The 23,652-nt window shown below is 44.4% G+C and overlaps 1 protein-coding gene across 4 annotated transcripts in view; it reads right to left on the reverse strand.

The window, feature by feature from the left end:
- The window catches only part of HIVEP1 (HIVEP zinc finger 1), a 122,504-nt gene extending 104,366 nt beyond the window's left edge, over positions 1 to 18,138 (reverse strand). The window contains exons 1-2 of one of the 4 annotated variants that reach the window (XM_033051985.1): positions 17,616 to 18,138; positions 13,246 to 13,392 (exon numbers count right to left, since the gene is read on the reverse strand). In XM_033051985.1, coding sequence (XP_032907876.1) covers positions 13,246 to 13,285 — 40 coding nt within the window. In that variant the 5' untranslated portion in view covers positions 13,286 to 13,392; positions 17,616 to 18,138. Of the gene's footprint in view, positions 1 to 13,245; positions 14,561 to 16,351; positions 16,394 to 17,030; positions 17,357 to 17,615 lie in introns of those variants that run through there. The other 3 variants (XM_033052003.2, XM_033051993.2, XM_042779016.1) reach the window with 3 other exon arrangements.
- Between the last annotated feature and the right edge of the window lie 5,514 nt (positions 18,139 to 23,652).

Here is a 23,652-nt window from a genome sequence, read left to right on the forward strand (position 1 = left end):
TTGTCAGAATCACTGCTTTTGCACGGAAAAAACTACACTATGAGCAATATAAGGAATAGTAACTATTCTCCACACACATATGAAGGAATGGAAATTCAGATTTAAATAATCAGATGCTATCCTAGATTGGCAATTCTTAAAATAATCGAGAAAAAACTTACAAACTTTTGTACCTGTTCAACTTGCTTTGTCTTTAACAAAATGAGGAGCAGGAGACATTTAGTTCATAAACAAAACTTTTAATACTTAAATTAAAACTTATTTTTGTAACTTAAGTGACACAAACACTTTTTCCTTTAGTCATACCTGATTATGAAACTCCATAATACCACAACTGAAGTGAAAATATCAGTCACATCAGTATCACTTTACAAGGCTGAGGGAGGTGGGTGCACATTTTTTACCTTACATCCCCAGCATTTAGCATCTGAAAGATAATCTCCATTCTCCATGCTTCATATTTTGCTAAAATAAAATTGCATATTTAAATACAGCCTAAATGCTAATCAGGATATAAACATTTAAATAACAGAATGCAGATCCGTTAATCAAAACTGATTACCAGCTTGCTTTCCATTTACTGGGGGCTCTTCTATAAAACACTGCCTTAGTTACTGTTGCCAAAATTGTGTTTTTAAAGTCTCTTGGAGAAAAAGCCGATTACTTACAACATTGGCTCAAGAGACACATTTTAGGACAGTGTTTCCTAGAAATGTGAGACTGCAATTTACTTGCAGGTAACCACTACAAATAAATGCGCATTTGTATTAACCCTTTTCTGTTATCTTAACATCAAGCTTAACATCTCCTCTCTCCTTTTTCTTCATAACAGTAGATTTTAAAAGATTTCATATTTCTGAATGCCCTTAAAGAACTGGTTTCTGGTTAGCCTGAAACTTCCAGCTCTAGAAAAACACTCTACTGCATCCTTTTCAGGCCAATATTTCCCACTTGTAGGAAATTAATGTTCAGATTCTCACCTGTTTCCAAGTGTTTTTCAACAGTTTTTATAAATTAATACATCCAACTACAGAAGGTCAATGCTGGTGAGCTAGGTCTGTCACTGGCCGTGCTGTGCAAATCGTGATTTAGCAGTCAAACTGAGAATCAGAAATTCACAAGCAGCATTTATAAGATTTTACCACTTGACTACAGGCAATACTGAGGTCTACATATTCTAATGGCTTCAATCTATCTTTCACCCTTGAGGGCACAAAGTGACGCAAGAAAGGAGGCTGTGAGGCATGTGGGGCACATCAGCCTGCTTATCACACACAAGTTTCCTTTGACTAAAGAGATCTACTGAAAAATCTCATCAGCGTTTTGCTAAAGCATGGACATTGAACATTCAAAAGAAAAGCTGCTAGAATGTGAATCTCCTACAAATTGGAAAACGGGGAACGGCTCTGCCCGTACCCCTCTCCTCCCCCCTCCCCAAAAAAGAATAAAAATGCTAAAATTACTGTAAAAGTTGGGGAAATATTCCAATATTAACCCTTTTCTTTATACTTTCAAGCAGTCCTAAATATGTTTATATAGCCCTATAAGAAATGCAGCCATATGCACACTTTCTCTTTTATCTTGAAGACACTGTAGAAACGTTGCCTAAAATAATGGGGTCACTTTTCAGATACACTGAAAATCCATTACTTGTCCTTGCTTCCTGAGCATGTTACATACAGGTATCCCATCCTTCAAATCTGCCTTCTCTAAAGCCAACTTATTGTTCTGCTTTCTCAAAGCACTATACAGATGTTATTCCTGAAGAACACACTTTAACTGTATTGTTTTGTATCTACAACTGTTCAAGGAGCAAACTGAAAGATGTGAGATATTCTCAATATCAAAGGTTTGTCAGGTTTAAAAACAGGAGGAAAAACCAGACAGGAATAAGATGACACTATGAATTTTCGTGTTTCCTAGATGCCCATTATCTGTTTATCATACTTGCATTAGCAGACAGAATGGTAGAAAAGAAAAAAAGCCAGAAGAAGAAGGAAAAAAAAAGCTGTTTAAAAAATAAAGTCTTAAAGAAGAATACACTATTTATTTATTTTTGAAAAGGCATGATAGAAGTCAGTCATAAGATACTGGGGAAGCATTAATAAATAAAATGTGCTTTTTGCCAAGCCCATATCCCACCTGAGTGCCTATGAAAATGTCCCACGAGCTCTGGGATGTGCCCCCAGAGTACATCATCTGTGTATGATGCCCTCTCACTCTAGGATAGGATTTTAGCCCAATTAATGAGCCTAAGAGAAAGAAGATTAACCCTTTAAACAGAGAGGCAGACCTACATTTTAGTAGCCAAACAAGACAAACTGGCTTGCTTTCTTCCACTGCAGCAATGGACCTCATGTACATGAAGAGGAATGGCAGCCAGGTTCTGTAGCAATCCTGGTACCAGACCTTGCTGAAAGGGCACTAAGGACCAATTGCATTTCCTAAGACTGACAACAGGAAAACCATCTGGTATGAGAAGAGCAATTTCTCCTGGTATCTGCAAAAGTTACATCACCATTTCAGAATTTTAAGAAAGAAAAGGAAAAAAAGCACATAAAGAAAACACTATTCTGAACATACTAACGGATACATATATCTGGATATAGCCCATGTAGGCAGTGTTCTAAAATAAACATAATATTTTACTGTCACAAAAATGTATGTTGTTTGAAACAAAGAAAAAAACACCATGGGAAAACAAAATTACATGTTCCATAAACTGTTAACACAAAAAAGAGTACTATCATACCTCCAAACAAATACATGCAATACTTGAGACAAATGCAGCAAGTCCTCATTGTAAACTACATAAAGATACGTGTGAAAATTACTAAATCATTCATGCAGTAAAGTTTAGTATTTTCTGAGTTCCTAATCTGCCTCTCGGCCACCAAAGTACTGCCCTTACACTGAAGCAGGCAATTCTCTTCTACGATCCAAGCCTTAGACTATGCGATGTACATATTTTGCTCTGCCTCTTGACAGCAGAGAATTACAGGAATACTTGGGCATATTAGGTATTCTACTAATAAAAATTATAGAATACATTATTTTAAACACTATTAATACATATACCATTGTGCTTTCTTCATGGACCTGTGACAGAAATACTTCTTTCTATAAGAAATCCTAAAGCAGGAAGAAAGGGAAAATCCATACATCTACTGTATGAGACATGCACTTCTCTTCAAAAAAAGCATAGTGGCTAGAGATTCCTTACAGGTAATGGAACAGCAAAACCACTACAGCAATTATATTTTAAGTGCCTCTTCCATACACTTTTTTTTCTTTTTCCTGGCTCTGTATTCTGTCTGCATTGCAACCTTTAGGGTAAGAACAAGCCTGCAACCTCCCATCTGACTTAACAGAGCTCAGTAGTTAAAAACAATGCCATTTAATATTAACTTACCCTACTTCCCAGCCCCTAAAATTAGGCCAAAAATCAGAGGAAATCATGTGGAGTGCTCTGGATATTCCATGACTACCACTGCTGGCAGGGAGTAAGCCACATATTTCATAGGTAACTAGGAACACACACACTGTTGTTTTGTAGCGACACTACACCACGGGCTCCTGCTGAACCGCTGCTTTTCCTCCCTGCAGCTCACTCCAAACTTTTCCCAGTTTCATCAAGAGGTCTGTCCTGGGCACTTGCTGGGAACTTACCTTTTAAACACACAGGAATTCAGGGTTCATGGGTATTTAAAATATGAACATGCATTCTCTACTTACTGCTTCTGTTGGTAATCAAAGATATTAAATCCAGTTTACTGAATTGGCCACATGCATACGCCAAAATTAAATTTTCAAGTACAGAGACTTTCAACTTTGCTTTAGCAAAAATCCTCTTTCTGCTTTTCACAACTTGTGGATCCTTACAAAGACATTTCTTCTTCAGCCTGCCACCAAAGGTCATACAGGAATTGCTATGCCAGCACAGCCTCTGAGCAGCCTCATTCTGAGAGAAGCTTTAAAGTCATTTAAAAAGCTTTTATTTAAAATCAAACAGCACTGCCTCACCTACTGAACTAGACCTTCCCTACTTCCCCCACAAATGCTTTACTGAAGGCTCCAAAAAATCTGCTGTGGTGTTTTATTTTCCCCCTCCTTCCTCTTAATGTAAATATTGTGAGTTATGATACATTTAAACAAGTGGTGGGAAAGACTGCACTTTGCCTAATGCATCCAATTTGGAAACTTAGAGTCCAGTTTATTCATCTGTTTTTACACAGCAAGGAAAATCTTACTTTTCCAACTAAGAACCCCAGTTTCTCTCTCTATAATCTCATAATCCATTACTGAACTAAAATGCTTAACACAGAAGTCCAACATACCAAAGAATGAACCAGCCTAGGAACTTCATACTGGTATAACTAGCTCTCTGAAAATGTGTGGCTCTAGGAAGTCTCCTTTATGTTTTCCAGCATAAATATTTACAGCAGTTTGCAATTTGAAATCAAAAGATCTGATTGCAAGAAGAAACTCAAAATACATGTGAAAGGGAACAATTCCTGGATTAAAATCCAAAAACAAAACAACATAACTCTCAAAACAGAGTTTTTTGCAAACTTTCCTGAATACATTAAGGTGGGCTATAAGTGACTGTTTTGAAGCTAGCAACTGACTGTGGTTAGAAAAAAAGCAGTTCTCATCTTTTTCAACAATTGAGCAAAGGGTTAGGTCAAACAGATGCTCCCACCTAACATACAGACAGCTGTGTTGCTACTGAGCTCCCTGCCCGAGGTTCTGTATGCCTGTCCGCTCAGCTAAGGACTGGGAATTCTTTTCACAGGCAAGAATCCTTACCTGGAGTAGCAGGCAAGTATTTGGGACACAAGCCCTTTCAAGTATAGTAACACTGGCAGATGCAAGTTTGAAGGAAACAGTTACTATGCTTGCAAATTCCTCTGGTATCTGTTTTATTAAGGAGATTTAATTAGAACAAGGTATTTTTAAATGGTAACAATGTTCACAGACTGGATTGGACTGGATGTAAGACACCGCAGTAACACTACCACAACTGCAAAGCCCAGTGGACTGAAAACTTCAAAGTCTGAAAATACTGTCAGGAGTCAACAGAAAAACTTGCATAGTTCTGAAGCCCTAAAAAGTCAATTGTGAAAACATGAGACCACAAGCATTTGCCTTTTTCAAAGCAGCCATTGAAGACGTAGTTGACCATAAATCTGCAAGAAGGCTCTCTTAACCAAGGTTCTCTGGAATTTTGCTATTTACATGTTTATTTCAGATGGTTATATATTAGTGGTGGCTGTAGGGTTTTTCATCTGTTGCTTTGGTTTTTTACAAACAAATACACACACACACACCCTCCTCCCATTTAAAGTTACCTTACACACTTACAGCAACCCAAATATCAAATCTGAGATGCAAGGATTTCAAGAAAAATACACAAAACTAAACAAAAAGCCATATTCTTCTAAATGCTCACAAGAAACCTTGGTTCTTAGAAAATGTGACTGTTATTGGCCTCAAAAGACTGGTCTTAGTTTCATCCCAAAGTCAACTGCCTGTTGTAATAGAAATACTTGAAAGAACAACTGCTGAAATCTTACTTTTTGTTTCTCTTGTCACAACTACCATTTTCTTCATGACCCTCCTAACACGCTGGAGTTCATGTTTCAGCAAATGTCAAATTCTGTAGCATTTCTTACTCCATGCTCAATTAGCAATAAAGAAGATACAGATGTAAAGGTGAGGCAGAATTAAAGACATGCACTGTTTCCACTTCACTGTATTCTGAGAGAAATCTAAACTGGCTTATACTTAGCTGTCAAGTCCCAGTTCACTGCTACTTTTTTTGTTTCCATAGAATTCAAATTTTTTTTTTACATTATCCTTGACCATTCCTTTCCAGCTCAAGCCTGATATCTAACTGCAATTATAATGGTTTTCTATTCCATAAAAATACAATTTGTTGTTTCCTGAAATCAAAAGAGCAGAACTAAGCTCCTTCCTGCATTCTTTTATTTTCATAAATATTCTTGCAGGTATTGCTTTGGAATCCTGTTAGCTGGAATACCATTCTTACACCTTTCTCCTTAATGTTATCTAAACTCCCTCTGAAAGCGCCTGTTTTCACATGGTTTATATCCAGCAGGTTCTCTTTGCATTATCCCAATTTCCTTTTCCCAATATTTAGCATGCAAATGCAAAAATCTATAAATAGATATTCAAAGCTGGCTAGTGCCAAGTACAATCAAGTTTAGTTTTCTGGACCTCTTTTTTAATTTCTTAAATCATAACCAATTTTTTTTTTTTTCATTCTGAATGAAAGTTCTACACCAAATTTTAGAGAGAGTGTTTTATTTTATTTTTCATCAAGGTGTCAGCTGAGACCAGTTCAGTTTCTTGCTGGCTTACAAGTACAATAAAATTCCTAAAGCCATCCATTAAGAACCTGTATCATTTGTGAAATTTGGAAATTCGTCAGGAGAAGGAGGGTTCTGGAAGGTAAAGCAAAAAAAGCAGAAACAGGGAACACACCTCTTGCCATCCTCATGAAAATCTAGACCTGCTTTTGGGCAATTAAAGAAGCTCAAAAAAGCCTGCTGCTCACAGATGGCAAATAGAGGCTTAGAACAGTTTCATCGAGTTCAAGCAAGAGACTCAAGGCAACTCCTGCCTCTGCACTCTCTCTCCCTGTCTGCCACTGCCACTGGCTCCAGCTCCAGCAAGGGTGTGCAGCATCAGGGAACAATCCAGCCCAAAAAGCCAACCCAGATGATGCTGCCATAACTTGCTCTGGGTGCCCCTACTTCTTCCCTGGTGGGGTCAGGCAGACAGGCAAGTGAGAAGGGCAGCGTGCATGGGGAATGAGCATCTGAGACAGGCAGGAGTCAGGACCACTACACCTCCTCCTTTTCCAGAAGCAATGGCTTAACCAGTCTCAAAACCAACTGGGAAATGACATTAAAGGTGTTCCTTTCGAGAGACCTTTGCCACCAGTGAGTATTCCCTCCTGGCTTCAGGGGCTTTCTCAGTAACAGTGTGAAACTCTGACACATGATGATGAACACTCACTGATGGGAGAGATTCCATTCTCCAGAGCCCTGTGCCAGGTCCAGGCAGGGCACACCAGCACACACTGCCCAGCTCACACAACAGAAACCTGCACCGCAGCTTGAGGTCCCAACATGTCGATGACTCACAGGAGAAGTTTGTGGTTTGATATGGTGGAATTTCTTGGGTTTTTAGTTTGGTGTTTTAGAAGTTAGGAAGTAAGTTTTAATAATACCTTTTAAATGTTAAGATTGTGAGGTGAAGCAGCAAGAAGTTGGAGGATGCCAAAAGCAAGGGTGTTTACGCAAACGAAGCCAGTGCGCAAACTGAGCTGTGCTCACTGCTTGGCTCTGTTTACTACCAGTTTCTTCATCATCTTTTCCGTTATTTAGCCACCAAGTGTCTGCTTCACAACAACTTCATCTTCTGAGTCATTAAAAGCTGATGTGGTACTGGTATCTTCAGTTTACAGTAGAAACAGAGACATAGAAAGATTAAGAGACAGAGATTAAAAGATGTGCCAAAAATGTTGGCTAATTTTGGATCTTACACCACCTAGACCTGGATTTATTTTTTTTTATGTACCTTGCACTTCTGCAGTATTTTGCACCAAACTTTCACTATAGTGGAACAACTGCGGTTACATAAACTTGTAACTTGTGCCTGGGTATCTCAAGTCAGGCAAAGTGCAGCATTCACCAATAGTGGGTGGCTGCAAAGGTCTGGTGTAACAGAATCTCTCACTCTCAACACAAGAAACTCAGTGGTAGGCAAAAATTCAACACAGCTGTCTCAAGGCAACAGTAACTAGTGTTATCCACCTTAGGGTTCCTTCCCCTCTTGCAATCCACTCTTAACAGGCTTTTGTCCATCAACTATGGCTACTGACACAAGACCCCAACCATCCTGTGAATAGGTCTACACCTGGCTGAAAACACATGATCAAATTTAGGAATATGGTACAATGAGACAGAAGCAATAGAAGTGATGGGAAAAGGTGGCAAATTGCATCTTCAACCATAGCCTTTCTCAAAGCATGGAGTATGTGGGCCAGTTTATTGCATTTAGGTATCATTCACATTACAACAAAATTTAAGGTCTGCAGGTACATTGATATGTAATTTGCAAGATGCTGGACCATACACACCATAAGACACAGCCTAAAGATCTTACATCTTTAACCAGTAAAACAAAAAAAAAAGCAAAATAAAAAGAAGCATTATCCTTCCACATTCCAAATGAGAAACTCAAGACACACAGGAAGAGAGTACTTCTGTGGTCAACAAGAGATCTGTCTATTCACTGCATTACAGGTAGATCTCCTGGTACTCCAGCTGGTGACAGACCATGCATTCTCTCTACCTTCATGAGAGCTGTCTGGAGCTCAGATTTGGTTTGCAGAAGAAATTGTACTAAACTATCTGATATATAGAAAAAAAACCTCCTGCCAAATCACAGGATATTTCTGCAGCAAAGTCACCAAGTCAAAACTCTGACTTCTTGTTCCACCTGTGTCTCACTCTTGCTCCAGAAACTTAGGCAAGACACACATGCAACATCTCTACAGACGCCCACAAGCAAGCCACAGAGTGCAGACCACCAGCACTTCTGGTGTACTAACACTGCACCAGCAGCCCCTCTAGAACATCCTAAATTAGAACATCATTTTTGTCTCAGAAACAATACCAGGACCCAAAAGTCAAATGTGCTTTTACACTTCTTTTGACTCAAGCAAGCACAAATTCTAGAAGCAAGCCTTGAGAAAGCTCAGTATTTTTATTGTCATTTCATGAAAATCATGAATAAAGCAAAGCACACCAATCTATTCATAACTTACACAGACTACACAACCAACACTAATAAGGAATATCAATCTGTCAGCTTTCAATGTAGACAGAACTATTTCAGCACTAAAAGCACATTACAGTCTTAAAACAACACAAAGAGACTTTGCTAACTCACACTTGACAAGCAGAAGATGCCCAGTTCTTCTGGACATTTTAAGGCTGTAACATACACAGCTTTCCAGCAAACTTAAGCATGCTTTTCAGATTACTGCAAAGCTATCAACCTATTCAGCAAAGTTACTCATATTATACTTGCATTTCCTTATCAAGTGCAAAGCACTAGAAGATTTGGAAGTGGCCGTTGAACATTATGGGCTTGTCTACCATTGTTCCCAAAGAGAAATATTTGATTGAGAAGGAAAAACAGCAACAACTTGCTGAAAAATAACAGAAAGCTTATCTAGAAAGAGACAAAACTCAAAATATTTGTTACAGTTTTGGTTTGGTGAGTCACAGCACTGTACTAAACAGTGTACACGAAACAAAATTTTCATTTTAAACTCTGCAATTGGGTACTTCTAAGTAAACAAAAACATGAGTCGTTTTTCCTTCTATATCCTCACAACCACCTGACAACAAACCAAGCCCACTCAGCCCTGCTAAAAGCACGACTCTCTAATGTAACTGTACTTCTAGGAATACATTACAGATTCCGTGAAATGTTTTGTTACACATGTGGATCGATTTGCCATGTAAATACAGGGTGCAGCCACATGCAAAGGAGTTTTTTTGTTAGTTTTAGTGAGCTAAAATTGTAAAGAAAAATAAGAAAATGAGACCTCTGGGTATCTGAGCAAGACAGGTATTTTCCTCTTTTGCAAATATTTTCCTCTTTGTTTTCTGAAGAAGGAATGATCATGCTTTTGATTAGCAACACAATACACACCCTTAATATTTAAAAGACTAAGACAACATCAGGAACACCCGCTTATGAACCCAGCTCCAGTCACATCACTGATGGACAGCTCATGCCAGGCTTTCCCCAGGCATACCTTTGGCCTCCACCTCTGAAACTACTAAACACTCTCCAGAACTTCCATGCATCCAACCCATATCTTTCTTTGAGACCTGCAAAACTGCAATTTCTCTCAAATTTTAGCCACTCAACCCCACTGCTGGGGATGACAACACGGTTAAGTCGGTCAGGAGACTAAGCCTGACACTGTGCATGACTCCTCTTACCAAAGCAGCCCACTGGTGATGGCAACACGTTGCAGGTTAGGGAGGGATTTGCAGTGAGAAGCAGGGAAGGCTGATGTGACAAAACAACCTAATGAAACAAGGGCAGCACAGCACATGCCTTATTGGTACCTTCAGATACAACATGCTCATTCAGATGCAAACAGGCATCAAAGCCATGTCACTAATACATTCATGAAAACAAATGGTGAACTAACTAGATTAGTTTTTATTTGCAAAATAATGTTTCCCATACCCCATCTTACTTCTGTAGGTTTCTTTTCCTGCTGTAAAACCAGGTCAGTACAGCACTGTATTGACACATCTATAAGCAGACAGTGAAATCTTCAGAATATTAGGATCCTTCACTGATCGTAATGCTTTAGGGCCACTGCTTTTCTGCCAAAGGCTGTCAGATCTCACAGAATATACAAAATGAGCAAAACCAAGCCATGATACAAAACAAAGACTCTTAAGGTTTCCTGACACAATCTTAAATTTATTTTATATTAAACAATGTTACTTTATTTTCCCCAGACAATAAGGTTGCTTACGGTAAACACAGCCAATATTAAAACCTTCAAAACTTATTCCTACACTGCAGCAAACCTCAAATTAACTAATGGGAGTGTGTGGGGGGATCTCTATGGTGGTTTTTCTCATGTGCATTTTCTTGGCAGGAAGGGAGAGAGGGATTGTGTTGGGGTTTTTTAAAAGAAAAATACTTTAGGTTCTTAGACTTGGTTATTTATTCTCCAGGCTGATTTGGACTGCAAGTGCAACCCAAATAACTCATCTAATGCACAACAGCATAGAGAGTCTCAAGGGTTGTTCAACAGTGATCTCCAAAAAAGTTAAACATTGATGGGCTCTGAGCAAGTCTAGTTAAAGCTGTTGGCAATTTGACTGCTATGGGGCAATGAGAGGAGCTGGCAGCAGGGAAGGAGAAAGCCAGGTAAGGCCATGGAGTGTTCTTTGTACATAGTACAAAAGGTAACAATCAGGTTTAGACAACTTAAAAATAGCTTTTAACCTAAAAACCTGTAAAAACACAGGTTACTTAATCTTACACCTTCATCTTTCAGAAGTTATAGAATGGTTTTTTTTGGTTGCCAAGTTTGCTGAGTTTCACCTTCAACCTACAAAGCTATACTTTTTCACAAACTTAGTTGTCATCAACACTAACTACCATGGATTACAGCACGTGCCAAACCATATATTTTTCAAAATTTTAAAGTTTAATTAATAGTATCAATTTAAGATGTGTTCAACTTTGCATAAGCAAAAATAAGCTGTCAGAAAACAGACCTGTGAAACCTTTCAGTTTCCCCAAGTTCCAGCAAAAACTGAAGGTTCAAGCAAGTATTTTCTGCAATGCTCTCAGAGACAGGTAAGATGACTAAAGAAAGTGAAATCCAGTTTTCTTCATTATCTAGACTAGAAATGGAAATAGTGTATAACTAATGAGAAGTAAGCTGATTTTTCAAATCACTTCACCTCTAACAACCCATGACAGTAGCAATATATGCTCACAAGGTGTTGAAGTCTGCAGCAACCTGTATAGTTTTGACAATCATTTAGCTGTTCCAACATAATTTCTAAGTAGAGGCTTGCTATACTGCTATTTCTCTTCTCAACATTTAACCCATCTCCATTCATTCAAGAACTCCATTAGTTGTAGAAAAATAGGAACTGATGAAAACTCCTGTAACAGGGTTGATAAAAGCCAAATGACTGGAGAAATTATGCAAGGGAAAAAAGGCAACTAATTTCTTACACAATTAAGAGTTTAATTAGATTATTTATTTAAGTGAATAGAGAGCTTTACAACAGATTTAACTCCTATTAAGTTTCAAGCAATACAAGAGTCAGAGTACTAAAATTAGATCACTCTCATGTTTGATCAGAAAACACAACCTCAGTTATGTCAGCAACTTGGTAAGCAGCAATATTAAAAACCCAGCTCTGATTTATTACTTCACATCCAGTAAGAAGGAGAAATGTAAAATTCCTGATCTGTGAGAGAGGTTTATCCATCATACCAAAGTGCTACTCAGCACTTCCTGAATAAAGACATCTTCTCCAGTAGAGATTGTTAGTGCCAGCAATGACAACAATCTGCAAACATGAGGTCTCAGATACAGCTGTATGCACAAGCCCTTGAGAGACTCTCAACTGTAAACTAACTGAGATACATGAGGATGTTTGCTGTGTTTTGACATAAAAAAGTTAAAACCAGAATCAAATGCTGTTCCTGCCCCTAAAGCCTTATGATGATGTTTGTGGTTTCGTAATGGCTTTTTTCCTCTGAAGGGATGCTTCCATGCTGCAATTGTAAAATTAACCTGAAAAGAGCTGATGACAGCTACATGTAAGGGTGCAGGTGGAAGCATGTTCTCCCAAAAGCTGGGTAAAAGGGTGGGGATAGTAATGTGTTCACCCTCATGGGTGTCTGCTTGTCAACTGACCTGCATTTTCCCTCTCATTTAATTCCTCTACAGCCATTTCTACCAAGGCAGTAACAAATATCCATAGGATCAGATTCCTCACATTCGTACGGGCTTGGTAAAGTGCACTGCGATTTTGTTCAATGCCAGGACATGTAAGCCTGCCAGTTTGCAGAGCAGGTTTCTCGCCTGCTTGCCCCTTATAGCCAAGCTACTGTGTGGCTGTGCAAAGGCAGGAGAGCGAGGAGACCAAGGTCAAACCTAGCAATGCTCAAGGCAGCATGGGTGACAGGTGATGGATAAACAGTGAGAAGCCATGCATGGGAGGAGATTTTGATCCCCTCAAAAGCAAGTCAAACTGAAAAGTATTAAAGAAAAACAACTACCGGCTGCCAGATGTCAACTTCTGCCACGTCACACCCTTTTCCCACCTCCCCCTGTATTTCAACTGTAAATTCTCTGATAAGGAAACTGCTTCTTCCTTTGCATTTTCGAAGTTCATGCTGGCCATTGCTGTAAGCTGGAGAGTATCATGAATGCTGTCAAGTACACAGACTGCAGGAATAAGGACATATTCCAGTTATCTCCCTGTGAAAATTAGAGCAGTCTCACGGACAACTCCTAAAACCTGCTTACAAACTACTTTTGGAACAAAACCAACTTCTTAAATAAATATTCCTTTAAACTCATAATTGAAACTGCAACAGAGTTTCCCAAGAGCTTTTCCTTCTCAACTGAGAGCTACATACCTCTCAGATTTCTGGGATGTATCTGCTTTGTCCGAGGCATTTTCCTCTAATCTCATGCACCACTTTCTCCTCTCAGAAACAGAAGGTACAGGAAGCAGAGAGATGGCAGCTCCATAAACTTGTCAAAGGGCTCAGTTAATCCGTATGCTAAAAAACAACAGAGAGAGAAAGTTATGAGATGTAGACATCAATAAGAAAAACAAAGATATCTATCTGATCACTTTCATCCTCAAATGACTATGGAAATTAGCAAGAAATATTTCTGCACCTATGATTTGCTTAGGAAACTTTCCTGTCTGACAGCCCAGGAGCCACCGTGGCAGTCACACTCTGACGACCAGAGTTACACTGCTGGGACCAAAGTCTCTTCACAGCGGGCTTGCCTCTCTCCACTCTCACACAGTCAGCCAGGATTTCCTTGCCAGCTCGATCCAGGTTTCCCACAGCAGAGCCTCACACCTCTGGTCCCTTTAGGTAATTTTTTCATGGTGCAACACCAGAGTAACAGCCCAAGCAGGTGCCCCAGGGGAGGTATCCTCAAGGATCCCCCGGGCTTTTACACCCTCCCAGTCTTATGCATGCCATAGTCTGGGGTCTTCCAGCTGAGTCCTGGGCTCCTGCCGTGTCCCTGGTTCCCCGGCAGGATCGCAGATCCGCGTGCCCTTTGTTGTGCAAAGGGTCGGCAAAACTTCCCAGCTTCTTGCCCCGGGCTCCCGCCACCCAGAGCTCAACCTGCGGCTCCCACTGCGCCTGCACAACCTGCACTGAATGGATTCCCCAAGAGGTTTTATGGAGTCAAGCGTTCCAGTATCTTAAGAAAACCACGTGAGGCTGGAACTCCTTTTAGGATTACTCAGGAAGCATGAGAAAACTAAAACACTTTTCCACATTTGTCAGCTGTTTTCAAGCCAGAAAACATCTTCCAACAACCCTTGCCTCATGCAAATAAATCCAAAAAATTAAACAATATTTGGCATCAGGCTTTCAGATACAGATCTTCAGCTTCGGGTGGGGGAAGTACAGAGGGGAGGGCAAACGCACAAAGCATCATCCTATTCTTAACATTACCTACAGAATCCTGACATGGAACGTGTAAGTTTGGAAGAATTCCCTGTGGGATGCTTCTGCCAAAATATAAATGTACAGCAGAGGATCACACTAGCTCTTGACCTACCTGCACTTTCTTACTTTTCAAACATTCTTAGGAATTGCTAACAGTTCAATGGGCATTTTGTTCAGTTTCTGATATAGGATGTGAAATCTCTCAAAGACCTATGGAAAATTACTTATGCACAAGAACTTAAAAAAGAAAATGAGTGGTGTCATTACACTTTTCCTTCTAAACAAAATTTTAAAATAACAAATTTCTGTTTCTTTTTATAGTAATACTACTTCATGTTAACAGATTTTTCTTTTAAGTAAACACTAGGAAGAATTTTTTTTAAACTATATGAACTTCAGAACGGCCCCTAATATAAGCAAATTGATTAAGGACAGCCACTTGAAGGTGGAAGGATGTAGAATTTCTAGCATTTGTTGTAAGTATTAATTTAGGGGCACTTATATTGTTTTTCAAGGCAACCATGTTTTTGTGAAAATTTAATTCAAACCAAATTAAAATAGACTACTTGCAACCACCCCTTCAGTCTACATACTGTTGAGGAATATAATCATTAATTTTTAATGTTTCTTTTGTGTCTGTTACTGCATAAAAAGACCCAAACAGGAGGGAAAAAAATTACTGCAACTGACACAAAGGAAAGCTGGAAAATGTTATTCTGACTAAATGATTCTTCACTAGGGTATTACTGCACGCTGAAGGAAAGACAGAAAAAATCCGAAACAGAGCACAGTGCTTGTCAAGCTGTTAACTCATACCACTTTGTCTGCAAGCAAAGAAGAAATATTTAGAAATTAAATAAAACCTTACGCTAACAGGTCCATTTTCCAGGTCTTAGGCATGAACTGGAAATGGAGAAAAGTGGCTGCATGGCTTGAAGCGACCAGCACTCCCTGAACCCCAGCCCCCCTTTCCTCCGGGTGGACCGGGAAAGTCCCTGAGGCTGAGCTGAGGTTTTTAAAGACGCTAATAAACACCGTCACTTCTTTACACAAGTTATTTGGAGCGAGAGTTTGAAACCCCCCGGGGTCTCGGTAAATCGGGAGCCCTTCCCGACGCTTCCCTGCAGCACAAATGACATTCTACTGACGCTTTAACGCCACCGAGCTTCCCCGCTCGCCACCAGGACCCTCTCCTTCGGGGGAGAGATGGCCGTGTGAGAACCACGGCGGAAACACCGGGCAAGACCCACGCCAAAAGTCGGTCCCTCCCTCGCTTGAACAAGAAAAAAAAAAAAAAAAGGGGAAAGAGGGAGAAACGGGCCTTTTCGATCGCAGCGGTCACATCCCCCCGTACCCACCCAAAAATGGGGGAGCGGGGAGGGAGGCAGCCCGCCCCGGGGCCCGGGGAGCCGCCGGTATGCGCGAGCGGGACTGCGAAGGGAAAGGAAGGGGAAGGGAGGGAGGCAAAAAAATCCATGAATGAATAAAGAGGGAGGAGCCTGGGAAAACCCCTCTGCAACGCCGCACCGAACAAAGCGCAGCACACATGCCGCGGGGGGGGTGGGGGGGAAGGGGGGAGAGGGACGGGGGGCAGCCGCGGCCCGGCACCCAGCGGGGACGGCGGCGGGGCCGAGAGCAGCCGGGCCGGGGCTCCGCGCCTCCCCGTGCCCCCGAAAGCCCGGCTGCAGACCCGGGGCGGAGGGGGGGCCGCCCGGACAAGCCCACCCGGAGCCGGGGTGCACCGGCACCCCCGGGGGCAGCGCGGGCGGGCGGGCGCAGCCGGAGCGCGGAGTCCCCGCGCGTCCCGGAGGGGCCGCGGCGGAGCGCGGTGGGCTGAGGGGGGGATCGGGGCCTGCGGTCCTCCCCGTCCCCGCCCGCCCGCCCGCCCGTTCTCCCCCCGCCGCCGGCGGAGGACACATTGTGTTGTGGCTGCCGCAGCTCCACGCCGAGGGGGGCGGCGGGGGACAGCCGTCCCGCCCCGCACCCCCCGTCCCCGCAGCGCCTCCCGAGCCCCCTCCCGCCCCCCGCGGGGCCCGCTGCAAACCTGGCGGAGGGGCCGGCGCGGCGGCTGATGGCGGCGGCAGCGGCGGGGAGCGCGGCGACCCCTGCGCGGCGGCGGCGGCGGCGGCGGCGGGAGGGAGAGGGAGGGAGGGAGGGAGAAAGAGCGGGGGGAGCGGGGGGGCCGGGAGCCTCCTTCACTTGACAACCTCAAACACAAACATGACCCAGCGCCGCCGCCACAGCCGCCACCGCGCCCGCACACACACGCACACACGGAGCCCGGCAGCGGCACCCACCCCTCCTCCATGCACCGTCCCCCCGGGCCGGCCAAGGCGCCGCCCCCCGGCACGGCCCCGCTCCGCAGCCCCCCGGCCCCCGGCCGCGCCCGCCCCCCGCGGCAGCAGACCCCTCCTCCGGGAGCCCCATCCCCCACGTCCCACTCGGGAGCCCCCATCGCGGCCCTGCCCCTCGGCCGTGGGGCGGTGGACGGGGGGGGACACAATGCGGGGGAACGGGGGGCGGGGGAGTGGGAGCCTCCCCTGGTAGGCAGGAGAGGCGGGGCGGACCCGGCGGGGGAGGGAGGGAGGGAGGACGGGCGGGCTCGGCGCATCCGCCGGGGTCCCCTCGGGGAGAGCCGCGCTCCCCGCCGGGCCCGCCCCGCCCCTCCCCCCGGCGCCCCGGTCACCGTCGGGGGGAGCGCGGGGGGGCGGGGGGTGTTTTACCTTCTCTCACTTTCTATTGCAGGAAGCGCGGCCGGAGCAGTGACGTCACCGGGTCTCCCGGTCCCGCCCCCTCCCCGGGTCGGGGGAGGGGTCACCGAGGGGGTTTCCTCGCGGCCCGGTGGGGGAGGCACGGCCGGCGCGACGGGGGGCCGCTGCTGCCCCGCCGCCGCCTCCTCCTCTTCTTTCTCCTCCTCCTCACTGGTGGGACCCCCCGGGCGCCGCTGCCGCCCCGGCCCCTGTCCTGCCCCGAGGCAGGGGGGGCACCTCTCCGCCGCGACTCCCGGGGGTCTCCTCAAGGGGGGCTCCCCGCTCGGCAGGGCACGCGGCAGCGCCTCCCCCCGACGGCCGCCGCCGCCGCTCGGGGCGCTGCGCGGTGCGCGTCGCGCTCCCCCCTGGCAGGGCCCGGCCCCCGGGGCACCGGCACGGCCGGGCGCACACACACACACACACACACGGACGGACACGCAGAGAGACGGGGCTGACGCGGAGATCCCGGAGGTTCCTCCCCGCCGCCCGCCCGGACGGGCTTCCCCGCGCCCCCGCCCGCCCGGCCCGCCGCGCCCCGGCGCCGCCGGGGAAACTCACCGCCGCGCCGCGCATCCCGCCGCGGCTACAACTTTCCATCCCGGGCGGCAGCCGGCGGCGGCAGCGAGCCCCTCCGCCGCTGGAAGTGGGCGGGGGAGGAAATACGAGGAGGAGGCGCGTCGTGCTCTCCGCCGCGGCGCCCCTTTTTTGGCCCGGGACGCGGGTTTTGCCGGTGGGGGCTGTGCCGCTGCGCTTGGTTTCCTGCATCAGCTGTGGGGGTGTGTGTGTGTGTGCACAGCCCACACGTGTGTCCGTGTGTGTGTGCGCTCTCCGTGCCGGTCACCCTGCCCGGCCGAAGGGCAAGAGAACGCTGGGCCGCCCTCCAGAAGGCGAGGGGGCCCCGGCTGGGCTTTGGGTACTGGCCGAGGAGGGGAATTTGGCATTTTTTTTCTTTTTTTTTTTTTGGTCACCCAAACTCCTCGACAAAGCAGTGTTGGCAGCTTTTCGTTGCCACTCGGGTTTTTCATCGGGTTTTGCTTTTGAAGCCAGTATGTGATGTCTTTAGCAAATAAACCCAATTAAATATTTCTTGCATCACCTCCGTGTTCTCCCTCCTCACGTGCCTGCATTCCCCTGGCAGCCTGTGTGCTCAGCTGTGAGCACCTTGGCCCTGCTACCTCCTTCCCTTTGGAATTCAGTGTCCAGACCAGATCCTGCTTTAAGCAAACAGGACCACCATTCTCAGTTTTCTAGGTTTTTACAGGGCCTTCTTTCAATCTACATTTAATCATGTTTGTAAGACAGATGAGTATTTTAATGCCCGTTTCACATGGGAGAAACCAAGGCAGGAGGATGCAGAGTAGCTCGCTGTGTAGCTGTGGACTGACATGACTCCACTTCTGCCTGAGGTTTTGGCCACAGGCGCTGTCTCTGGGCTATTTTTCCTCTTGAGTTCACTTAAATTATACCTTGAGAACGCTTACAGTGGTGGCAGGTTCTCTGCTGTGGGTAACCTGTCCTATGTCCTGCCCAGAGGCAACACGGGAGGCAAATGTAAGTGAAATCCCTGGCCGGTTTGCAACTGGTGGTTAGGGCAGGAGATAGTATTCATTGCTGAACTGGAGATTAATGGAAAAATCAGACCTCCAAGAGTATCTTCTAGAGAAATGTGTTCTGCCACTCCTATTGGACAAGAAAATGATGGTTCGTTGTTGTTAGACACAGTGCTTATCTTCCCCCTTCTCCTAGTCACAAACCCAAGACCAAGTGGCCTCTGAAGCTAGGTCTGAACCTCTACTTGTTCTGCTCAGCTGTCCCTTAAAGTCTGTCCTGCAGGCCTCTGGGACACATAGCATTTAGCTCCTTCTTTGCTACTCATTGTCTGAAAGCCTTAGATTGTGATCACCAGAGTCATCAGGCAGAAAGTCTCAGATACTGGCCCTTCCTCGCAAGATGCCTTAGAAAAAAGGAGCTGTCCCAGTTGCTGCTGGTACCAAAGGGAGTTCTAGGTCACTCACCTCTTCACAAGGACCTGAGTAAGTTCAAAATAGATATTCCAGCCTGCAAGTTGAAATAAGACCATAGCAAACCCACTGCAGCCAGCAGGAAGAGTTTCTTCTACTAGAAGCAGTCAAACTGCCTCCCAGCCATCAGTGTGAAAATCCAGGAATTTAATGGGTGCCCTTCCTCTGCAACAAGCACAACTGTCTTAACAGGAAAGACTCAATTAGGTGTCAAAGAGGAGACAGGTCCCCAGGAATCCATATCAGATGGTGACAGCTGATCCACCCTTGGACATAAAAGCAGTCATCTCAAATTCAGTTTGGGTCAGACCAACAAGGAAAAACTGAAAGTCTGGCCCCTTGGAGTTATTTCCATGGCCATCTGAAAAAGCGGCCAAAGAGGCAGCTGAGGACTGTGAGCCTGTTCCCCTTGAGCGAGCAGAACTAAGGGCTGAAGAGCTGCCTTGAGCCCAGTTCAGTGTCGTTCCAGCAGGCTGCCTCCTGGCCAGGTAAAAAATGCAATCCTAAGGGCTTTGAAAAGGCAGCATACCAAGCTGTTTATCCCGGGCAGACCACATCATCTCTTTCTGTTTTTCCATCAGTAAAAAGGAAGTGCATACTCACTCAGTAAAGTACTTTGGGAAAAGTACTGTGGATGATTGCTAGTAGGAGGCACAGAGTAATCTTCTCAAACCTCCAAATGAGGGAAATTATTTAAAACTTTTCAGTGAGGTCTAAAAGGCCATATCAATTGGCACATAGGAAAAAAAAAACCCAACAACACCTTCATTGCAGAATTTAGATACTTTAAAAATTTCACCTTAAAGGAGTCCTACAGGATACAGAACCTCTTTAAATATCTGTGTGTATAGCTGAACAGGGAAGATTACTGAGGTTTTCTTCTCTCTAAAACTTCTCTGTATTTTTCAGGAGGACACCTATTTTTTAAATATCTTCTAGTTTTACTCTTGAAACCTCACTCAGAAACTGGTTTTCTGTAATGGCTCACAGGCATTTTATATATAAATATATACACATACACACATTAGGCTCTCAAGAAACCACGATACATTAGGTAGTCTTGAATAATTCATTGTTAAGCACCCCATGATAAATCTCTAGTTGAACAGTATGTGATTTTGCTAGAATTCTTGGCATAAATTGAATGTGAAGCACTGTGGTAAATTTGACTATGCTGAGCGTCAAATGTGAAAACTTTACATTGTACATTACATCCTGACATGCAACTGAGAATCATTATTGTTAAGGCTTCGGGGAATTTTTGAGGGAACTTCTGAAGTTCTGAAAAGAAAAAGAACAAGACTGAGTGCTGTTCTCTATAGAAGCTGAGATTTTCTCAGAGAAGGGAAATTCCATAAGTAGTCTGTATTGAATTAACATAAAGGTTTCATTAAAAGAGCTGCTGTCTATTACCTTATGCTCTGAGGCTTCTCATTGAGCACTACTCATAAAAGTCAGAGGATCTTGGCTTGCCTGGTACCAGCGGGTGCTTAGAGCTTTTCTAGGGCTTGCCACTTCTGCAGTGGGGCTGGAGAGATAGGGCAGCAACCGCTGATGTGAGGGGAGGTCATTTTCCCTTTTTCTGTAGCAGTAGCTGTCACTCCAGATACTCACAAGTCTCCCTTGTCAGCAGCAGCCAGGCGCTTCCCTGGAGGCAGGCAAAGGCAGCAGCAGGGACCTGGTCATGCACCACTCCTCACAGCCTGCACCTCCAAACAAGAAACTGGTCTTTGTTGGGACATTTTGCCTGGCAATATCCTTCATCTCCACCCTTCTCAGGATGTCCTGAAGGTGGGTTGCTTTTCATTGTCCCATAATTTGGCTCAGTTCTTTCTGTTTTGGAGGAACTGGCATTAAATAATGCAAACTGTTCCATCGAATAATTTCGGCACAGCCTTCCTTTTTATTTACTTGTGTACACTGCAGCTCTGTGTGGTAGTACTTGGTATGAACTCCTGTGGCTAAGAAAAGGTACAAATCTGCCCAGTTTCAGGTTAATCATGTGATATAGGGCACAGTTCACTGACAGAGCTTCACCTTTTTTCCAGGTATTATTAACCAAACATTTCAATGAACTTCAACAGCATAGATACCATATCTACTTATTTACATCATGTTCATCTTAATGATATCAGAGCATCTCAGACAAGAATACCTGTGTTTAAGAGGCCATGCTAAAATCTCTTTTGGTGACTTTTTGTCCTTCTCCCTTTTTGGAAGAGTCCCAGCTGCTGGGGTGCTTCCCCAAGGGTAATCACAGGACAGTTCATGGAGGCAGGGGAAGAAATCCTATTTTAACCCTACTTTAACCACCACCACCACAACCTGACATCAGCCTTCTTTCCTCCCAGCACATGAGGCCTCATGTGGCTTGTCACAGGACAGAGATCAGACAAGAGACCAGCCGCAGAGCACAGCAGCCAATGAGAAGAATACCTTCTAGCGGAGTTCCTGTGCAGTGTCCTTTGATACTGCAAGCCCTGGTGAGACCAGTGCTGAGCCCACACCTCATGCAACATCCTCCCTGCAGAGACACCTGATGAGGCCAAGAGACAGAGAGTCACCCTCAGCACTTTCCAGCTGGCCCCACTCCCTGCCTGGGCAAACCATTTATGACAGCATGCCAAAGTCTAAGACCAAAACAAAGAATAATTACAGTTGTACTGGTTAAACCACTGCTGCCTTTTCGTCCAAGAGGAAGCCCCAGTGGTGGGCAGATGGTATGGCCCTGCTGCTGCTGTCTTGCCCTTAGCAGGATAAGGAGCAGGCTGGACCACTGGCATGCTGTGAATGCCTCATACTCTCCACACCACACATCCAGCAGGGTTTTGTGGGATGTGACTAATATTAAGCACTTCTGGGAGGGAGATAATTGCCAAACAGAATTATGCGACCTGGAATGGGGGATTTGGGAGAAGTCAAAGGCTCATCTGAAATGCATGGTATGATACCATTTGGGTTACATTAAAGGGCTGAGCCAGCACAGACTCCCCACCTCCTCCCAGTGATGGAGCTCACCCAAGGCCCTGAGCAGAGTCTTGTGTCCAAACATGAGGCAAGTTTGAGCTTGGGCCAGTGCTCTGAAGTTAGTGTAGATGTACCCATGAAAAGCAAGTCCCAGAGCTTTTGGCTTTCCACTGAAAATTACTCCTGTCTTTTCAGAAAGAGCTGCTTTTCTGTAGGTCAGTAGGCTCTTATCTTTCACAGCCCTTTCACTCCCTTCTACCCTGATATTTTTACTTCTGAGTTAGAAAGGTTTCTGAACTTTTTCATGAAGTTGCTCATATTTTCCACTGCATCTCCTTTTTACCTCACCCCACCAGTTCACTCTGATCTTTCTTTCTCAGTAGCTCTAGGTTGTGAACTGTTCATTTAAATATGGTGTGGTTTGCCAGCACTTTTTCCTAAGCCTTTTATTTTATCAGTTAAAGAAACAGGAGACACATGAGGCACTTAACGCAAGTGCACCTTGCCAAGATGCCTTCAGTGGTATGCTTTTTCTTTAGGTTCCACCACAAACATTTTAACATATCCGAATGATCAAAAAGCATTCCAACCCAGGCTTTCTTCCCCAAGTATTTTTGACATTTAGTGGCCCTCTAGTATTGCTTGCCACGGACATGTGTGGGAGAGGTCTTTTAAATATCACTTTTTGAGCACATTAAGTTAGCTTAGCAGCTCAAAGGTTGCAGGGTTACAAGGAAATGAGCAAAACAGTTATTTTCTGTGGAAATGTTTTCCCTTGCCTCCTTCCCAGTACAGATATGAAGAGAAGAAATCCAAAAAGGGGAAAATAATCCCCATTCTATTGAAAATTCTCAAATATGTCCAAGTTTATTTGATTACAGGAATGTTTACTTTGTAGGCATATTGCAGATCACTAGGCAAAGATCAACAACAAAGCTTCAAGTTCCTTTAGCCTTTTTCCTCAGAACTATGAGGTGGCATTCAAATAGTACACAGAATTTTTGCAGTGATGCATCACAAACCACACAGCTCACCTTTCATAAGCCATGCTATATCATTTAAAGATGTTCAGTCATCCTCAAATCCAAATGGCTACAACAATAATTAAACATATGTCTTTGCTTTGAATTATTGTGGTTCTATGTAATTTCCCTGTTTATGGGGTCTCCTGAAAAATCATTTTCTCTAGTTGTGGCCAGTGATTTTACAAAGCTTTTTAGTCAGAGGCTAACAAGGTCAAGCTCCAATGCTGAGGAGTGTAGAAAATTTTAAAAACACACTGTAGGAAACAAATGCAAGTTGAAAACACAGCACTTGCAGTCTTGCAGCTGTCCCAAAATTTCACAAGGCCAACACTGTAAAAGCCATGGATCTCATTTTCCAAAAATCCTATCACAGCAGTATGACTTCATCCTTTACCCATTTGCACACACTGATAGACAACTAACCACGTAGTGTAAAAGAGGAAAGACAGACAAAGGAGAACTGCAGTGATATGAATAAGAAACATGGGTCAAGGCTGGCTTCTTGCTGCACTTAGGGGAGCAATAATTGGGGTTTGGTTTTTCATGGATCAGCTAATGCTGCTGCAACATCCAGCCCTGTTT

Source organism: Catharus ustulatus, chromosome 1, assembly GCF_009819885.2.
Source record: "Catharus ustulatus isolate bCatUst1 chromosome 1, bCatUst1.pri.v2, whole genome shotgun sequence".
In the NCBI taxonomy this organism is placed as follows: Eukaryota; Metazoa; Chordata; class Aves; order Passeriformes; family Turdidae; genus Catharus; species Catharus ustulatus.